At 42.5% G+C, this 18689-nt stretch overlaps 1 protein-coding gene across 1 annotated transcript in view; it reads right to left on the bottom strand.

Moving 5' to 3' along the window:
* Nucleotides 1–18689, bottom strand: part of MYO10 (myosin X) — a 204120-nt gene that overhangs the window by 6223 nt on the left and 179208 nt on the right. The window contains exons 27-38 of the mRNA XM_066623777.1: nt 18359–18602; nt 16915–17010; nt 11199–11292; nt 9523–9578; nt 8276–8418; nt 6072–6266; nt 5790–5947; nt 4921–5044; nt 4182–4479; nt 2788–2995; nt 1719–1855; nt 582–702 (exon numbers count right to left, since the gene is read on the bottom strand). Coding sequence (XP_066479874.1) covers nt 582–702; nt 1719–1855; nt 2788–2995; nt 4182–4479; nt 4921–5044; nt 5790–5947; nt 6072–6266; nt 8276–8418; nt 9523–9578; nt 11199–11292; nt 16915–17010; nt 18359–18602 — 1874 coding nt within the window. The remainder of the gene's footprint in view (nt 1–581; nt 703–1718; nt 1856–2787; nt 2996–4181; nt 4480–4920; nt 5045–5789; nt 5948–6071; nt 6267–8275; nt 8419–9522; nt 9579–11198; nt 11293–16914; nt 17011–18358; nt 18603–18689) is intronic.

Here is an 18689-nt window from a genome sequence, read left to right as displayed (position 1 = left end):
GCACCTTCTTTGGTAAGAAATCTTCTTCCACATATTTAACGTGGACAGCATCACTAATTAGGGCCCCAATCCCATCCAATTTTCCAGCACTGATGCAGCCATACCAATGGGATGTGTGCTGCATCTGGCAGTGGGAGGACAGTCACAGAGTCCTCCTCAAAGTAAGGAAACATTTGTTCCCTTACCTCAAAGCCCACATTACAGCTGCACTGGCATTGTAAAGTTGGAAAGGATTGGGACCTAAGTTAGGAACAGTGACTGAGAGCCTAATCTTCCCCTCATGGCCTGATAGCAATGAGGTTCCTGTGACAGCAATGACAGTGGATGGATCAGAGCCCGTTTTTGTTCTGCAGCTATTAATGGCACCTAAAATTTGGCACCCTGAAGCAAACACCTCACTTTGCCTCATGGTAAAATAGGCCAATTTAGGCACTTCTCAGTAGTGATCATCCATCTCTTTGATTTGAGTGGCATGTGAATTAAAGAAAACCTCTTAATCTCTAACTCTTCCCAACAAGGGAAGAGTTTCCCTTCCGCTTCCCAACAAGCACAAAAGTAGTTCTTTATTCATCTTTCTTTACCTGCTCAAACATGAATGCAAATTCCACGCTGTCTTTTGGCACATGCTCAGTGTCCAAGAAGCAGTAGAGCTTGAAGTAAAATTTCCATGCCATGTTACCTCTTTCTGAAGCAGCAGCAAGCCTGGAAAAGCACAAGTGCAGAGCAGGTCTGAGTGGAACGAATCAAGTGCTCTTAAATCGACAACAGAAACTATGTTTAGGACTGGAACCAAACTTTTTGCTGCTAATCCAGCAACAAAGGGGGGAAAAAAATCCGCTTAGACCCCCAGCTTGCTACTAACCTGCACTGGATACAGCCAAGGCCACTCAACCCAGCTGTGCCATTACAGGTTAGCACTAGGTTACTAATTATTTATATAAATTAAAATGCTTATACACTGCTTTACATCTCCCCATTGAGAATTGCTGACTTTCTACCTTCTCCTCGGGTATTTGGTGTTTCTTGGTAATGGAGGAGGAGCACAGTTCAGTCTACAAAGGAACCAACAGGTGAAGGTAGCCATGGCGTCACTTTAACTTGCTAGTTTCTCCTTCTTCCTCCTCCCCACAATGCAGCTGGTGTTTCTCTGTGTGTGTGTGGGGGGGGGGGAACACGCCTTACAGGGTTGTTGTAAGGATTATATCAATACATGTGAAGCCCTGTGCTCACTCAAAAAGTGCTATATAAATATGTATTAAGTTTTTTTTATTATTAGTGAGTAAAAGCCATTTAGAAGGTGTAGCAAAGGCACACATCATTAAGCTTAACGGCCCAACGTCTTAACACAAAACAAGACTGCTGAAGCTTGGGGAGAAGAATATTCTAACAAACTTTCCCTATGGTTTGCCACAGTTACAATAAATCAAATTTGCCTTAGTATCAGGAGTAGACTTTCCAGTTGAGGGAAATCCTACAGAAGAAAAGGCTTGGAGTAGAGACAGAGCCCCAGTGGGGCAGGGCGACTGTTGGGAAGTCATGAGAAAGGAAATTTTAGGACAGCAGAACACAAGAACCACAGTGATGAGTGATGAAATCATCCCAGGCTTACAAGCACTTCATTAATACTTTGGGGGGGAAAAGATGCTATTGATTCAAGCAATTCAGAATGCTGCTGTTAGGGATTTTAATTGCTTGCTTAATAGAAGAAGCACACTCACTTTTCAAACTTTGCCAAGACATCGGCCACAACAGTTCTGCTTTCAATGGCTTTATCTGTAGTCCCATTGTATTCAAACAAGGCAAACATATTTCTGCTATCTTCCATGGCCAGTCCTCGAATTAACTTTTCAACAACCTAATGGAACAACAGGACCAAACACAAAATGAGACAAAACAAAGACTGTTAGATCTTAACTGATTTTACTATCTTCTAACAGAAAACGATGGCAAGGTAGGAATTAAGATCAATAAGACACCATCTAGAACAGCCAAGTTTTTCTTGCCAAGTACTTATTCATTTGAATGGTTTTTCTTTTTAACTTTCAAAAATTGAAACTTCAAATTCATTTTCAGTGCTTTCTTGACAAAAAAAGTCTGCAAGTTAAATGGTTTACACTTCGGTAATATTTGTAAGTGATCTGAACAAACTGGTATCAGTTACACAAAGATTTATCTTTTCTTTAGATTTTCCAACTGATATTTCCACATGAAAGGTACCAGTATTGGGAGGACTAGAACAGGTAAAGTTCCAAAACAAATTTCTATTACAGTATCTTTACTGTATTTCTCTTTTTTACCATTCCTCCTGTTCCATTTAATCCTATTCAGTGATCTGCACATAAAAAATTTACTACAGCCTCCCAGAACTGTTCTCCACAATGTAAAACCCCAAACACTATACGGTTTTGCACTTCTCAGGACAGATCAATAGCCACAATTATGTGTTAAAGGTAACAGAACTGCACGTTAAAGATCAAAAGACGCCAAATTCTAACTCCCTGTGCAAAAAACCAGACTGTTCACTCACCAGTGAAATGCATGTATTTCTCAAGACGTAAGCAATGTCAGAAAAATAATGAATATTTCTGTTTCACAGAGAATGTGTAGAGACTGAAACTGCTTCTGCACTTTGCTTGCCATGTGCCTCCCCATTTGAAACAGTGCATTGTCACAGATTTTATCTCACTACACAGGTTCAAAGAGTGAGCATGCATCCTGAAAAAGTGGTATGGGATACGGCACTTTCTGATTTGTCATACCAGTGTCCTACTCCATCAATCTGCTCACCTCGCCAGCCGTGGTATGGGAGTTGATGGTGATCTTACAGGATCCTCCACCATGACAGTAGACTGTAGATGTCATCTCCTGTCTGTTGATCAAGGCTTCAATTTCATCCCGGGATGGCACAAACTCCCTGCCTTTAGTCTTTTTAAGAGATTCATAAATGAAAAGGGCATACTTTTCCATTTCTGTGCCTGGAAACTGGTCGTGCACCCTGTGGGAACAAGCACTTAGCTTCAATTTCTGTATTTAAAAAATTGTTATAATCACTGCCTCTCAAACAATCAACCTACACAAGTACTAACAAGGATTTTGCCAACTTCCCATCCTGGAGTTCTTCTCTTGGAGAGTTGAGGACCTATGTCTGTAGGTCAGAATGTCCAATATGACCTTTGTGGCAGTTTGTATACCTAATGCAAGGGCACATCTATATGAAATTACATGGGGGCCCCCATATCTGCAGATCCCATATCTGTGGATTGGGTCCAGGACACTTCCCCCCCTCCCAAGCTTCCCTGGGCCTCCTAATGCCTTGTAAGGCATTTAAAAAGTCACTTCTAGTTTCACAGAGCAACTGGAAGTCATGTGTTTTGAGCTCTAAAGCTCAGTCTAAGAGCAGCAGAGGCTGGGGACAGGAGTTTGCCCGCATCCGTGGTTTCAGCTTTCTTTGGGGGGTTCCGAAATGGAACCCCTGGGGATAAGAGGGCAGGCCTGTATTCCCTTTAACTGCAGCCCTGAGTTACACAGCATGCATGAGATTCCACAGCACTTCAGTGCCACCTGTTGGTGGTCTGTATTATTTTGACTGATCTGTGGGTTTGTAGGTTAAGTAACCCTTTTTCTGTCATATTCTCCTCAATTTTTTTTGTCATACTCTAATACAGGGGTGCTCACACTTTTTTGGCTCGAGAGCTACTTTGAAACCCAGCAAGGCCCGGAGATCTACCAGAGTTTTTTTTACAATGTTCGTGCCATCATAACATATAACATTTATGTGTACAATGTATGTTGGTGTACCTTGAGCCCCAGTGAGTATAACAGGACTTACTCCTGACTAGACATGCCTAGGATTAGGCTGTGAGGCTGCAATCCTAGCCACACTTACCTGGGAGTAAGCCCCATTGAGTACAATGGGCCTTACTCCCGGCGTTTCCTCCCAGAGGCATCTGAAGGGGGGGGTCGGCACTCCACGATCTACTCATTTTGCATCGCGATCTACCGGTAGATCGCAATCCACCTATTGAGCACCCCTGCTCTAATATGATGGAGGATAACAAGAAGATAATCTTTGGAACTCCCTGCTGCATTGTACAATAGTGCAGAAACATACCTTTTTTTTTTAAAGGGGGAAAACAAAGAAACATTACTATTTGTATGTAATAATTCCTCCCTTGGCTTACCTTTTTAAGTGGAACTTCAGGTACTTGAGAATGCCACGGCTTGGCAAAAACATGCAGCTCATGCATGTGAGGATCTGCCAGCTGTACAGATTGCAAACACTCCCTGGATTAGGCACTTTGCTGGTCTGTTTGATGAGCTGGCAATAAAGCTCATCTCGCAGAGGCCGTAAGTCATGTCCTGTCTGGAGAATGCCCTGAATAATAGGAATGGGATCTGACACAGACTCCAGTTGCTGCAGAGAATTAAATATTTTGATGGCTTCATCCTGGAGAGTTGTGTAGCCTTTGTCTTTTAGCACTGAAGAACAAACATAAAAGTAAACCTTCAATTGCTCAGATACCAAACTAATACCATTTTTTCTAATGAGAATAAGCACCTGGAGCAATATGTCCAGAGAGCTGGATTTCTATGTTATAAAATTTAAGATCCAGCAACCAGAAAATTCAAATTTTCTTTTAAAATTTTAACAAGATGAATTTTTCATAGATTTCAAATTCCTACCCCACCCCCTGCTCAGAATTATTTTATCCAAGATTTCCAATAATACTTTCACCCCGGTAGCTTTGCTGTTTAACTACTACAACATATTAGGTGATGTATAGGGCTACAGAAGGAAACGAATTGTGGAGATGACTGAGTAAGTCAAGCTGTCTTATCTTTGTGGAAGTGTCCAGTGTAAACTTCATATGTACACATGATTTTTCAGTGAGAATAGACTTGTATGTTTGAACGAGTTACCATTGAGATTGATGTCCCCATATGGAAGTGGCAATAGTGGGGAGTGCAGGGGATGCTGTGTGTAGCGAAGAATAGGGTTCCTTTTATAGATCTGTTCTACAACTTCAGGATTTAGACAATTCTCCTGTGTAAATACAAAAATGCAGGATTATTCACATAATCCACTAATGAACACTTATAAAAGGTCAGAAGTAAAGCAAGTTATTTAAACACAGATCCAGAGGGAAAGAAGCTTGCCAAAGCAACTTGTACTTAAATTCTGTCCCAAAATGTTTCAAAGGAAATCCACATTCTGCAAAATTAACTCATGAAGGTGTCAGATACTTGTTCAAAGAGGATGGTGAAGCTATTCCTCCTCCTGGGCTCAAAGCACAATAGCAACCAGGTAGTCTCATGTTTAATGATGAAGAAAGCGTGTGCTGCAGCCTGACTGCCTTGATCTGATTTATTAATACCAGAGCAGCATGGCTGCCTCTTTGTAGCAGATGGATCTCGTACCATTCCAATACATTTGAGGAACAGTATACTATGGGATGGGGGAACCACATGGGTACTACCCCCCCAACCTGGGCTGATAACAGCGGTATTATCCATTATTCTGTCATGAAATGCGGCCCTGGGCTCTTCTGAGAAAGGGAAAACAAAACACTACTTTCACTGAACTCAAGGCAACATCTGGATCATAAGAAGACCAACAAGGAAAGAACTGCACTCTTCCTGTAACACAAATTAGGCCTTAAAAATAATTGTTCCTGTCTTCTCATATTCATTAACTCTGTTTCTGAACATTTAACTGAATTCTTCTCCTTTTTCTTTTTGCTAGGATAACAATATAGTGGGTTCTCTTCCATAGGTGAATGTAGCCTTACCTTAATGTCCTGAATAAGCTGCTGGGTTGGAGTGTCAATTGGTGCTTTTGTGTCAATCACATTCTGGATGGCACTTGACCAGCGGGTAGCTTCATTGAGCAGCTTGGTATAAAGGTGGTAACAGTGCTTGCGTCCATATACAGTTACGTTCCAGTAGCCTGTGACAAGAGTAAATTAGAAGACACCTTGCTGTTTCAATTACAGTAACTATTAGCAAGCACTTGGTTGGCTTGAACTATCCAGTTAATGTCAACAACCCTGGATGACCCAAAGGAATGTTACCTGTCTCTTTAAACATTTTCTCATCAGGAGGTACAACAGAGCAAAGGCTGTTTAGCACCAGGGTACCCAACTTGAGAGCATTCTTCTCAGAGCTCTTGTAATAATCCAAGGAATTGTGTGTCAGGACAAACCATCGCTTCTTCAGCTTCAACAAAGTCATTTTTGGACTGTTCTTAACCTCCTTGTGCAACCATCCTGGTAGGAGGAGAAAAGGCACTTTCTAAATTGTAGTTCTTGGAATATAATGAACCTTTCAATTTTTGGCTGCTGTGACTTTTTCAAACATACACTCAAAATCTGTTATTTACAACGTAAGCATCAACATTAAAACCCTATTGGGGTCCCCCCCACCCCAAGGTAGTTTGATCTTGGAATTAAAACCTTTCCTAGTCAATAATGAGAAAGTCACAATGCTTCTCTTTCAATATGCTATATGTCCAGTTGGCAGGATAACTTATAATAAACGTAAAGAACAAACTACAGGTGCAGCCTATTTATCTGCAGATTTGTCTCAATGCGAATGGGGTGGGGGAACCGAAGGTCACAAACATCTTTGTCTCCTTTGCCCTGCACTGGCGTCTCGCTCCATTTCCAGGCAGCCCAAAACACTGCAAAAAGGCTCTGCCTTGCCCAGGCAGCGAAACAGCCCTGGAGCCCTGGAAGAGGTTCCCCTTGCAAAGGAACAGTAACATTCCTGGAGCCCCGGAGCAGCAAAGAGGCTGAAGGGGGCCCGAAAATATTTGTAGCCAGAACATGTGCAGCAAGGTGGAGCTCTCTCTCTCTCTCTCTCTCTCTCACACACACACACACACACGGGCAGGTGTGGTAGCAACAGAGGGGATTGCTTTAAAAAACCCAGGGAGTGTTTGCCAAATTCCCCCCCCCCTTGAGATGGTGCAGGCAATCACTGACACAAGCAAGCCTTCCCACCAAGCAAAGCATGAGATTTAGCCTACAATCCTCTTCACACTTTCCTGGGAGTAAGCCCCATTGACTACAATGGGGCTTACTTCTGAGTAGAAACTCATAGATCAGCATCCCATGTGAAAGAAGCCGGGCAGCTGGCGATGGGGAGGGCTAAGTACAGAGCGGAGGGGACTGATAACAGCTGCCTTAGTTTCCTTCCATCCGGAAGTGTCAGGCTGCAGCGTATTTGTGTGACTCTATGGAATTTAGCACAACAAGTTTTTTGCTTCAAGGAGAAATATGGACAAAAGATAATGCAGAAAAACATGAAAAAAGTATAGTCTGGTTAAAAGAGAGAGAGGATGAATAAACCATTGGTGGGGGGAAAACACCAAATATTGCAGCAATATTTTAAAGTTGGAATCAACACGTTTTAGTAATAGTTTGAATAAGAAAGAAAAAGGGCATCAAGATCTGGGAGAAAAGGAAAAATAGCAATATTATCCAAAGTGACAGGAAAAGAAGAAACAGGAAGGACTACAAACCGATAAGCTCAGCTATAGATAAGTTAAAGTTAAGATTATGCAACAAAGTTTCCTTTGAAAATAGGAATCAACAGCATGTGTTTCTATTGATAACCAACCAGTCTGGTGGGCACTTAAGCATGGGCTGAATCAGTGGGGCCTCATCTTCCAAACAATGAAAATCTATCTTTCTAGCTTCCTTTTAAAGATCAGAACTTGCAGTAAATGCATTCAAGATTAACATGGTTAATATTATTTCTCCAACTACAGAAGATGACCAACAGCAACCCTAAGTACACACTACCTCAGATTCCTGGCCAAACACCTCTGCGACATAACTGCAAAACATGGAAGAATTCAGTGTAATCAGCTAACAGTAAGGACCATGGATAGCTCACTGTAGGGATGGATGTTATAGTTTAAGCCAAAAATGAGCCAACAAAGGAGACAAGTATCTTGCCGCAGTATCAGTCCGGAGAAACAGCAAACTTGCGCAGCACTGCTGTAGCGTTGCGGGGAGTAGGCCTACTAATAAGGCAGGAGTATCCTTCCATCACTGTGTCTTAAGAAAACTAATAACTTCTCCAATTCCAAGACAAAAGGCAGCTGCAGTCAATATGCAAATTCTCAGTTGGAAGTACTACTTCAAAAAAAATCAGTAAGCGAAGACAAAATTCGCTATCTACAGGTTACCTGCAAGTGCTTCAAAAGCCAGGATTGAATAAGAAAAATCCTCTATTCTGCTACAGGTTTTCTTTTGAAAAGTGTTCTTACCCCTCACGATGAACTCTTGCCCCTCTACTCGAGTATCCCCTTTGGACCTCTGCAGCAGGGTGATCCAGTGATGCATCTCCTCTGGAGTGTCTGCGTTGCAGTGAAGAACACGATTAGCAGTGATGATCACAAATGAATTGGGTCTGCTCAGGAAAGAAAAGAAAGGGGAAAAGCCTATATAGTAAATGTGGGCACTGTTTGGACCATAACAAAGTGCCTTTGACCTTTCCCATTCGCTGTCAGCACGAGCACTTTCCCTGTGTTTGTAGTGTACATTCAGACTAATTCTGAATCACTTTCTTCCCCATTTTATTTTAATTGAGTTTTGGAAAAAGAACTTTGTTTGACAACATGACGCAATCCCACAACTCAGTTACTCACAAGGAAGTTCTATGTATTTTAATGGAGAGTTGACCCTAACAACAATCTTTAAAAGGCTAACAGTGCAATCCTAGGCGTGTTTACTCAGAAATTCCACTGTGGTCAATGTCTTACACTCAACTAAGGGTTTTTAGGATTACAGCACAAAAGATGCACATTTTGAACACACAAAACTTCTCAATCCAATAATGCAGGACAGGTCAGAAGCATTAAGAATTGTTTTAGATTTTGTTCTTCACCAGTTTCTAAAGTCTGGATAAGGCAAGTTGGTCACTAACAGCTCAATCCTATCGAACTCACTGCACTGCAATACAGCTGCTGCAACGTAACATCTGCTGTATCCCACAGGGGAGTGTTGGCATGTTAAGGCCTTCTCGGGGTAAAGGAACATTTGTTCATTGCCCTGGGATAAGCTCCAACAATCGCTATGTGTCAACTAGGATCTGTACCAGCTCTATAGCTGGCACAAGTTAGTGTTGCTGATGAAGGCGGATCAGGCCCAGGAAGGGGGTAAGGATTTGGCAATGCCTCTGCTGCTCCATCTGCCCCCCGGACCTGATTCACTCTTCTCCCCAACTCCATCTCTTCCCCGTTCCACCCACCCACACCCACCCCACTCAACCCCCTGTGTGGCCTTACTTGCACCAGTGGGCATTTCCAGTCTGTCAGAGCACAGACCTGGCAGTTTGTTGTTTGCAGCGGCAGTCAGGCCACACTCACTGGCATAGTCACAGTCATCAAGCGTGTTATGCCAGTGGAATGCACGTTTTGCCAACATAATGCACCCATAGGATTGGGCTGTTAGGTTAGAAAAGCAGCTATAACACATTCGGTTTCAGCTCTCCGAAAGCAACACTTGAACTTACCGATCTGGACTGTCAGATGCACAGACAGAATCAATCAGCCCCACATCTAGTGTGCCCTATATATAAAAAAAGCAAACACTGTGTTTGTTGGTTTATGGAATCCAACAGGTCACAAATACAGCAGAAAATTGCCTACACAGTTCAATACATGAATCAAACTGTGATAGGGAAGCAGTGGCGTAGTCAATGATCGTGTAGCCCAGTGCCAAGCTCAAAATGTTGCCCTGGAAATGATGTCAAAACTGGAAGTCACGCCACGCCTGGGCTTTTCAAAAAGTGAAAATTGGGAGGAACCCACCTCCTACCTCCAGCAGCTTGCCACCCACTTGCTCTGATGCCTCCCCCCAGTCAGTGGCATAGCTAAGGCATCTATCTGCCACCTGGGGTCAAAGAAGGTTTGTAGCCCCTCTCCCAGACAAAAATCAAATTTAATTAAGTAAATAAATAAAAAATGCACCCCTGATTGGTTCGAGACACTGTGCTGGAGTGAAGAGGAATAGTTATTCACCCCCTGCTAAATATAACAGGAGCATCACTTGAAAAAGTGCCTTTTACCCAGTTAGCAGGGGTAATTGTATTATAATACATGGAAATGTGAACTGATTCATATTAACACCTTGTTGGTTTCATGCTGTATGACACTGCATGCATGCAACTGCATTGCATGCATGGATAACATGACATCGCAACATGTCAATAACTTAATAATGTCATTGGCTCTCAGAACAATCAGTTTCATAGGTCAGTTTTGAGTTAAGAAAATCCACTTTTTGTTCCATAACGCAGTTGTGTTTTCATTTTCTGGTTAACTGGCCACAACAAATCAATGTTTCTTGATATAAAGGACCAAGGAAAAATTATCCTACAAGCAAGAGACCATCATTGCAAACAGGAAAAAAAATTGAATTCCATACTGTATGTTTACTAGTCTTCAGTATTCAAGAGGTAGCAGGCATGTACTAACACCTCTGCTCCAGCGCCCCTGCTCAAATGCATGCAAGTAGAATCAAGTCAAGTAGCTCTGCTGGAAATGTGCTGTAAGCAGCAGAAACAAAGTTCTGTTTGGTTGCATACTGAACCTTCATTTCAGCAAGCTCCCTTTTCCCCTGCCCCAAGGCACCCAGAATAGCTTCTTGAGGCAGAGGAATAGCTTCTTGAGGCAGAGGCATGCAGCAGCTGACCATGTACCAACCCATGGCAGAGGATCTTTCCTCATTGGAGATGGAACTGGCACTACATGTCTCAGTATCTGGTGAGAAAACAAGTCTTTATACATCATACCTATAGTGGAGAAAAAACCCCAAACAGGGGTAGAGCATGATTTCTGTTATGGAGAAGATCCCTGGTCTACAAGCCAAATTCTATATTGTTATAGTCTTATCCAACACAACTTGTTCACATATGTGACATCAAATAACATTTTAGAGAAATCTTGTGTGCCGATATGAATATAGGTGTCCCTCGGTATCTGCAGATCCACTTACCCATGGTTCCCCATGTGCTCCCCCCCACCCATTACCTTTTGTTTGCTGTTTACAGTTGCACAAAGAATCATGTATCATGCTTTAGCCAGGCACTATAAAGCTTGTAGCAAGGACAAGCAGCCAGGCAGTCTGCAACTAGAGGGGACGACTAAGCGAATGTTAACAGAAAGTTTCCTTTAAAACCTTCCTTACCACGGCATTCTGTGGATTCGCTTGCTCATCATGCATCTCCCGGATTTCCTGCTCTGTGGAAGCGTGGACTTGACTCAAGACACTGAACCACTGGCTGCAGGGACAGAAAGGGGAGGAAATAAAGGAAAGATCCTATGAAAATAGCTGATGCACATGGATTGTGATTCCAATTCCTATTCAGCAAAGATTGTGAACTTATTTATTCAAAGGGTAGCCATATTCCTGCCATCCTGAATAAAGCAAGAGCTGACTTCTATCTTCAGCTGCTGTTAGCAAACTCCACTCTTACAATAAATAACTTCATTTCTCACTGCCCATAAACACTGCCCATAAATATAAATAAATATTGCTCACTGCCCATAAATACTATAGGCTGAGGTCTTTTAGAATTTTAATCTACTAATCCTCATCTTCCCAAGTCATGCATCATTATTACAATTTATTTATTTAAAAGATTTCTATACCACTTTTCCTGAGCTCAAAGTGGTTCTCATCATAACATATAAATAAAAAACACTTAAGTAAAAACATACAATACAATTCTATCTAATTTTCCAGCACCAGTGCCCCCAGGTAAGGGAACTTTTCCCTTGAGGAAGCCACAGTGACTGCCTCCCCATCACAGGCTGCCATGCATGACCCACTGAATGGCTGCTTCAGCACTGGAAAGTTGGATAGAATTGGGTCCTACAAAAGGCAGATTATTTCCTTTGTTCTTATAGACTTGAAAGTGTCTTTGGATCACTGAACAGAGAACAATTACAGTCCAAGTTGAATCAGCTAAACATTAACCTCTACCTGGTATTTCTGTTTAGAGTACTTTACAATAATCTTTGGGCAAAGGTGAGGATAATGACAGACTATCTTGATATCTTTTCCAGCATCAGAAGAGACAAACAAAGCTGTATTTTGGTCACTCTTTATTCAATCAGTGAGGTCAAGATTATCTAAATAAACTGATTGCTAGCAAAGGCAAACTTCCCCCTCCCCACTCGAGGCAAAAGTCTGCAAAGCCACCCCCCCATGAAAGATGCCATCCCCTATGCACAAAGCCACCCCCTACTTTTGTAGCGCAACCTTATAACCAAGCGGGGAAGCTTTACGTGGCTTCCCTGCGGTCTTAAACTGCACTTCTGGAAAACTGGAAGTGCGGTTTCCACCGCATTGGGAGCCTCAGGAAGGCTGCCCGTGCTGTCCTAGAGGCATGCTGCCTCAACACCTGGGGCAGTTGCCCCATTCGCTCAGCGCTGAGTCCACTGCTGATGCTAATACGTTCAAGAGAAACAAAGGAAGGCATTCCTTCAGACAACAGAAAATGTTTGTCTTCGGTTCACTGACAGAAGACATTCTGATGGACAATAGCATATAAATGGCTTTAGTAAAGGATTAGAAAAATGGATCTGTCAATGGCTATTAGCCAAGGCAGCTAGGAATGAAAGCTCCAGGATTCAGAGGCCACATATTTCAGAGCACCAGACACTAGGACAAACAACAGGACTTGACCATCACCATCATGCCCTGCTTCTGAACCTATTATGGGCATATGGTGGATCACTGCAGGAAACAAGACTGCTGAACTAGATGGACTTTTACTGCCCAATCCTATCATCGGATTTACAGTAGCAGGACACTATCCCGCTATTGTAAACAGAGTGCAAACGAGGAGCAGAGCATGCTGCTGGTAATCGATTCCAAGCTCCCACCACAAAGCAGCGGCAACAACATCAGAGGCCTACCAACATGACCTGTACAGGAGCAGCTATGGTGGTGCAGGGGGCAGTTTGCGGGTGGGGAGGAGAAGTAATGGGACATTTCAGGGGAGGAACAGGGGAATGTCAGGAAAGGGAGAGGATGGATCTGGTGGCAGTTGCGCACACCAAACCTTATCCCATCTTTTCAAAACTTTTTTCTCCAACATACACCATCAAAACAGCTGGCATATGTCTGAGGTGATCCATAGGCGATCAAGCAGCCTACCAGGAGGTAAGTGAAAATATTTTTGCATACCTCCTGCACATTGTCCAATTGCTCCCTCGCCCAACATCATAAAGTGCAACCTCCACTAGCAGGGCTGCATGCTAAAATGTGGAAGGGTATAGGAATGGGGCCTTAGTTTTACTTACTAAGTGAATTCTTACAACTCTTCTGAACTATTTCCTTGACAAGTTTCAGATTCCAGGAAACTCTTCCACACATACTCTGTTGCTTTTCCTGTATACAGAGGATACTTTTCCAAAAGACTTGATCAGCCAGTTAAAGGAAATTTTCCAACAAAGATAATGCAGTTAAAAAACTACAAGAAAGCTAAGATGTGACAATAACTGTGTATAACAATAACACAGCCAACAATATTTGGCTGTAACAGTAATTACTAAGAAAATCAGAAAGAAATGTGCCATAGCAGGTATGTAGCTTTCCTGTGGCACCAGTTTTTCTGACAAGGGGTCTTAGCATAATACTCATCTTGGTAATGAGATTAAGCACATAGCTGGACGAATTGAAAATGTGTACGCTCTAAGTCAATTTTCCCAACCATTTAAATCATTAAGTGAATGTGTGGATACAAGCAATGTATGCAGCTAAGCTACAACACTTTGCCTGGAGGAATAAAACTGGTTTCCAAAATGCTTATTTCACAAAATCAATGGAGCTTCCAAGTGTTATTCCTGGAGTTCTAAAGTTGGTTTCAGCTCTTATAATTTCCCTAATCAGATTAGCACACTCAGCACAGAAAAGCTCCAACCTGAGGAAGTACAGGTGGAGCCTATTTATCCTTAGAGTTTTCATTCACTGATCTGGCTCAACGTGGCTCCCCCGGACCCGCATTAAACCAGACTTGGTTCCACCTGAGCCCTCTGAAGGGGACGAGAGCTGTGCTCCGTTCCACTCTGGAGGGCTTTCTGAAGCCTGCAGAGGCAGTGCATGTCCGCCCATTGCCTCTGTGGGCTCCAGAACTGCCTCGTGAGGCAAAAAAAGCCACTTCCGGTTTCCCAAGGGAAACCAGAAGTGATGTTTTTACACCATATTAGACATTCTGAGGCCCGGGAAAGCCATTTTTCACCTCTGGGCCATTCTGAAGCCTGCAGATATAGTGGACAGACTAGCGCATCTGGGCAATCCCATGCTATCAGCACAAGAATCATGTGAGATTTGCTTAAGAGCCCAATTCTATACTTACTGTCCTATGTCATCCAGCATCTTCTGCTGGTGCTGACTGCCATTAAGCACCGTCAGCATGCTAGTCAGTGCCATTTTGGCACCTGTATTGGTAAGGGATAGGAGGATAGGACTGGGCTATATGAGCAACTTGTGAAGAGCACCCAAGAAGTTTCATGACTGACTGTAGATGTTTTCAAACCATGATATCAATAGTTCAAATCCATTAACTATAAACTACTGGGGAATACTTGAGGACCTTAACTGCATCCATGGCTTGAGGATGAATTGCTTTCTAACTTTATTTTTAGCACACAAAATGTTGGCCCATATGCCAAAAGTCTTTTTGATTATAAAGTACAAGGCTATAATTTTAGAGTCTTTAAAAAACAAGATCAATCAACAGACCATGTAAGTCTTATGCAGCCAGCTCAATGGAAAACAAAACATAGTTCCTAGGAGTAAAGAGGAAGGAAGTGAAAGAAACAGAGATCCAGCACTGCAGTATATTTCTTCTTCTTGCTAAAGGATCCAAAACTCCGGTGGTGAGGAAGGTAAAAATCCCCAAGATATAACTGAAGGCCAGGTCTGTTAAATCAGATGTTACCTCAGTTTTTCAGCTACTCTGCCAACAATCTGTCCTGTGCCTAATCTTTCTTCTTGTGTCAAAAAAATGTGAGGGAGGCAATGCTTACATAACTCCCATTTAGCTATCTAAGCACAACCTGGTGCTTAGATCAGAACATAATCATAAGTTTGTCCTTTAATTATCAGTAGCAGTTTCATTATTAACCAACCATTTGAACAATACAAGGGCCTGGTTTTCAGCTGAAGACAGTATAAGTCTTCTTTGTTGCAATACTTCTGGAAAATACAGTTATAGTCAAAAAATTTTCAGGAGGACAATGTTTTGCAGCAAGATAAATAAGGACAACTACAAGAGGTGAACTAGGAGTGTAGGTGTTGTGTACACTACACACATTTTGAAGTGTGGAAGACCATCTTTGTGTTTTGGAAAAAGGTAAGTATACACGACAAAGAACTTTAAATTCTAATAAAGTTTGTTGACTCTTGAACAGATCTATTTTTAGAAATAACAGTAAGCGTGGGAAAGTCCCATCTCGTTCCTTTGCAGCTAAACATTACTAAAAGCAACTGAAGCTGTTAAAAAGGGAAGGAAGGGGGAAAAGAGAGTTACAGTTCAATCCTATCCTTGGCGGGGTTGCTCGGTGCAGTGGCCCTTCCCCTCTGGGGAAAGCCCCAGGCCCCACAATGGGACTTCTCAAGTGTGCACCTGCTATTTTACTGGCACAGATGAGAGAACCTCCAGGTTGGGATTATCAGCCTGACACAGAGGATAGGATGTGGCAGAACAGGGCTTCACTGGTCCCACCTCCCTCCCAGTCCTGTTTCTTGCTCCTGCCCTACCCCCATGGAACATTTCTCCCCTGCCCCGAAAATCCACATCATTGCTTGGTGGTGCAACTTACTGTCGGGCACTCCCACGGCTTCCTCCATCCAGCACTGGGCTCAGTGCCAACTGGCAGTAGCCCGGTAACAACGATCTCTACTTGGAGGGTGCCATAAACATGCTTTATGATACCCAGCTCTTGAACTCAGCGTCAGCGGTAGGCCCTCATTGGATTGGGCCCTAAATTCCTTATCCTAAAGGAGGCCACTGTTCCATTTATGATTATTACAGACCATGAAAAAAGCTTTCAACACTATAAATAAGGATTTGGTGAGGAAAAGGAAGATTTTGAACTACTACAGGTCTGTCCTCCTTATCCATGGATTTGGGACCTGTGGATTTATTATACTGGTCGCGTCCAGGAACTTAGGTCTGGCCCTCCCCGACAGGTACAGAACCCAGTGTGTTAGACCCGTGGGTTCTGAATCTGTGGATAAGGAGGATAGACCTGAGGTTCAAAATCTTCTTTTTCCTCCCCAAATCTTTATCTATAGTGCTGGAAGATTTTTTCAAGGTCTACAATAATCACAAATGAAACAATGGCCTCCTTTATGTTGTTTTCAAACAAAGATAACTGGTGCTTTTCCAGCACCCCTGGAGCTTCTGAGGGCCTCAGGAACACCTCTAGACATGACTGGAGACCAGACCAATGGTTTTGCTTATCCATGAGTTCTGGTACCTGCGGGGGGCCCGGGGACGGATTCCGCACAGATACTGAGGTCCAACTGTATGTTAACTTTTTGGTTTCCTTCTAGGTCGTAAGTTAAACATTAGCATGTATTCCTTTACCTGCTGTCTTGAGCTGTCACTGTCAAATTCTGGACATTTTAACTATGATCAACAATAGTTTAGGAAGCACCAGTGTTTTGCTCTACTTGACAAATTCTTCTGGAGCGTATGCTCTAATGTGAGTTACAAAAATCACATACTACAGAATGTGTAGAAGATTTTAGAGCCCAATATGTAGAAAAGGTATCAGAAAGGGCAGAACTCTGTTGAATCTGATGCTAGTCAAACAACAACAGATTAAACATTACACCATTTTTAGAGGGAAATATACAAAGCATAGCACTTGGCAGAATCCCTTACCTTGCATCCTCGGGTGACTCAGCAATCAGGTGATAAGTCCTATCTCCCATGACAATGTCTATCCCATTTTCCTTGCTAGTGTTATCAATGATATCTCTGAAACCAAAACACAAGGCAGAAACACACTGCATTTAGATTGACAAGACAGTGATTTTTTTAAGAATCAGCTCTGAACATTAAGCATGCAGAATCTAGTTTGAGTCCCTGAAAGTATGGTTTTATTCTTTTATTCGTATGCTGTCATCCACCCATTCTTTATGTCCATGTAGGTATTTTAATACTGATTTGTTTCAAATCAATATTAAATTGTAATTTTTCTCAGCTATTGATCTGTGTCTGCAACCAGCTAGTGGCGTAATTTGTGTGTCTTACTTGCAGTAGTAGATGATTTAAACAGATCACAGAGCTTCTGCTAAGCCCAAGAGCAAATGTAAGGTTGAATCCAAAGAACTATGGGAAGGGCACCAATGGCGAAAACACTATTTGCTGGCACAAGTGTTAGTGGTAGAGTTTGTGAAGCACTACGATTGGCAGGTTCCACAGCAGTTATGTTGCCACATACATAAAAAGTAGAACACCTTTCAATTTAGTTCCACTCTTCTTCTGCAATAGCATTCTAGCATGAGGTCTAAAACACCCCTTCCACAAGTGAAAGACCCCTTCTGCAGGAAAAGGCACTTTTAATCTGCCCAGGATTTACTTTTACATATGGATTTACTTTCATAGAAGTTTCCTGACGCAAAGAGTTTTACTAGCTCAGTAGTTCTGCCCAGACATGGAAAACAAATCAAGCAGTAGATAATCAGCCAAGATGGGTCTTTTCTGGGGCCTTTTCTGTGGTGGTATCTAGAATGTGGAACTCTTTACCACAGCAGGCAATCTTGCTTCCTTCAGTGCCATTGTTCTACTGTTGAATGCTTATGATATGCAAGCTGCTTTATTCATTGGCTGTTTTTAGTTTCTATTTGCTGTTTCCTGAGTTTCTTGCACATACTTTAAGCAGATGTTTGGATTACTGTCTCACTGCAATGCACTGCTGCTGTTATCTCAACCAATAGCAACCCTGTCTATTGAATCACAGCTCAAGGAGAAGCACCTGCTCCCAAGAAAGATCTAAGATAGGTGGCCTCTTCTCACCGAACATTCTGGCAGTAGAGAGACATGAATGGTTTAGACACCCAAAGGAAAGCTGGAGGGTGACTTGTGTTTTGGGAGCTTCTTTCTATGAGGATGAAGCAACTGATAAAAGTATTGAGGATTCAGATGTACACTTACATTGTTGTCAAATTCATATGTCAAATACAACAGCATTATTTGCAGAAAAGGCTGTGAAAGTCTGAAGCCACCCTATAGCACTGTGCAGTAATGGCTAGTTGGGGGGAACTTGGAAGCTGAAGGTGGCTACTATATGCACCGTGCTTGTGTTGTCTTAAGTGGACCTTACTTGGCTGTTCGAATTTCAAGTGTTCCCTTGAGCTTCTCTTCACTATCATTTTCAAAGTACATCAGCCTGGATTGCCGAAGGACAAACCAGCGTTTTTTCCAGTTTCTTCTCGAGAGCGTGGATGACCCACCACCTTTCTTGTGCAGCCAGCCCTGCTTGAGAGCTTCTTGTTTTGAACGGAACCACAAGAAGGTCTCATCTTTCAAGACACACCAACGGCGCTTCCATGTATTCATCAAGCCACCTGCCAGTGAGTGGGAGAATAAATAAGTTGCAAAATAAGGGTTGATAAACACAGCACCACATGCTAAAAAAATTGACCTCTCCCTGA

Source organism: Tiliqua scincoides, chromosome 4, assembly GCF_035046505.1.
Source record: "Tiliqua scincoides isolate rTilSci1 chromosome 4, rTilSci1.hap2, whole genome shotgun sequence".
NCBI classification, from domain to species: domain Eukaryota; kingdom Metazoa; phylum Chordata; class Lepidosauria; order Squamata; family Scincidae; genus Tiliqua; species Tiliqua scincoides.
This window is presented reverse-complemented; position numbering and strand designations above follow the sequence as displayed.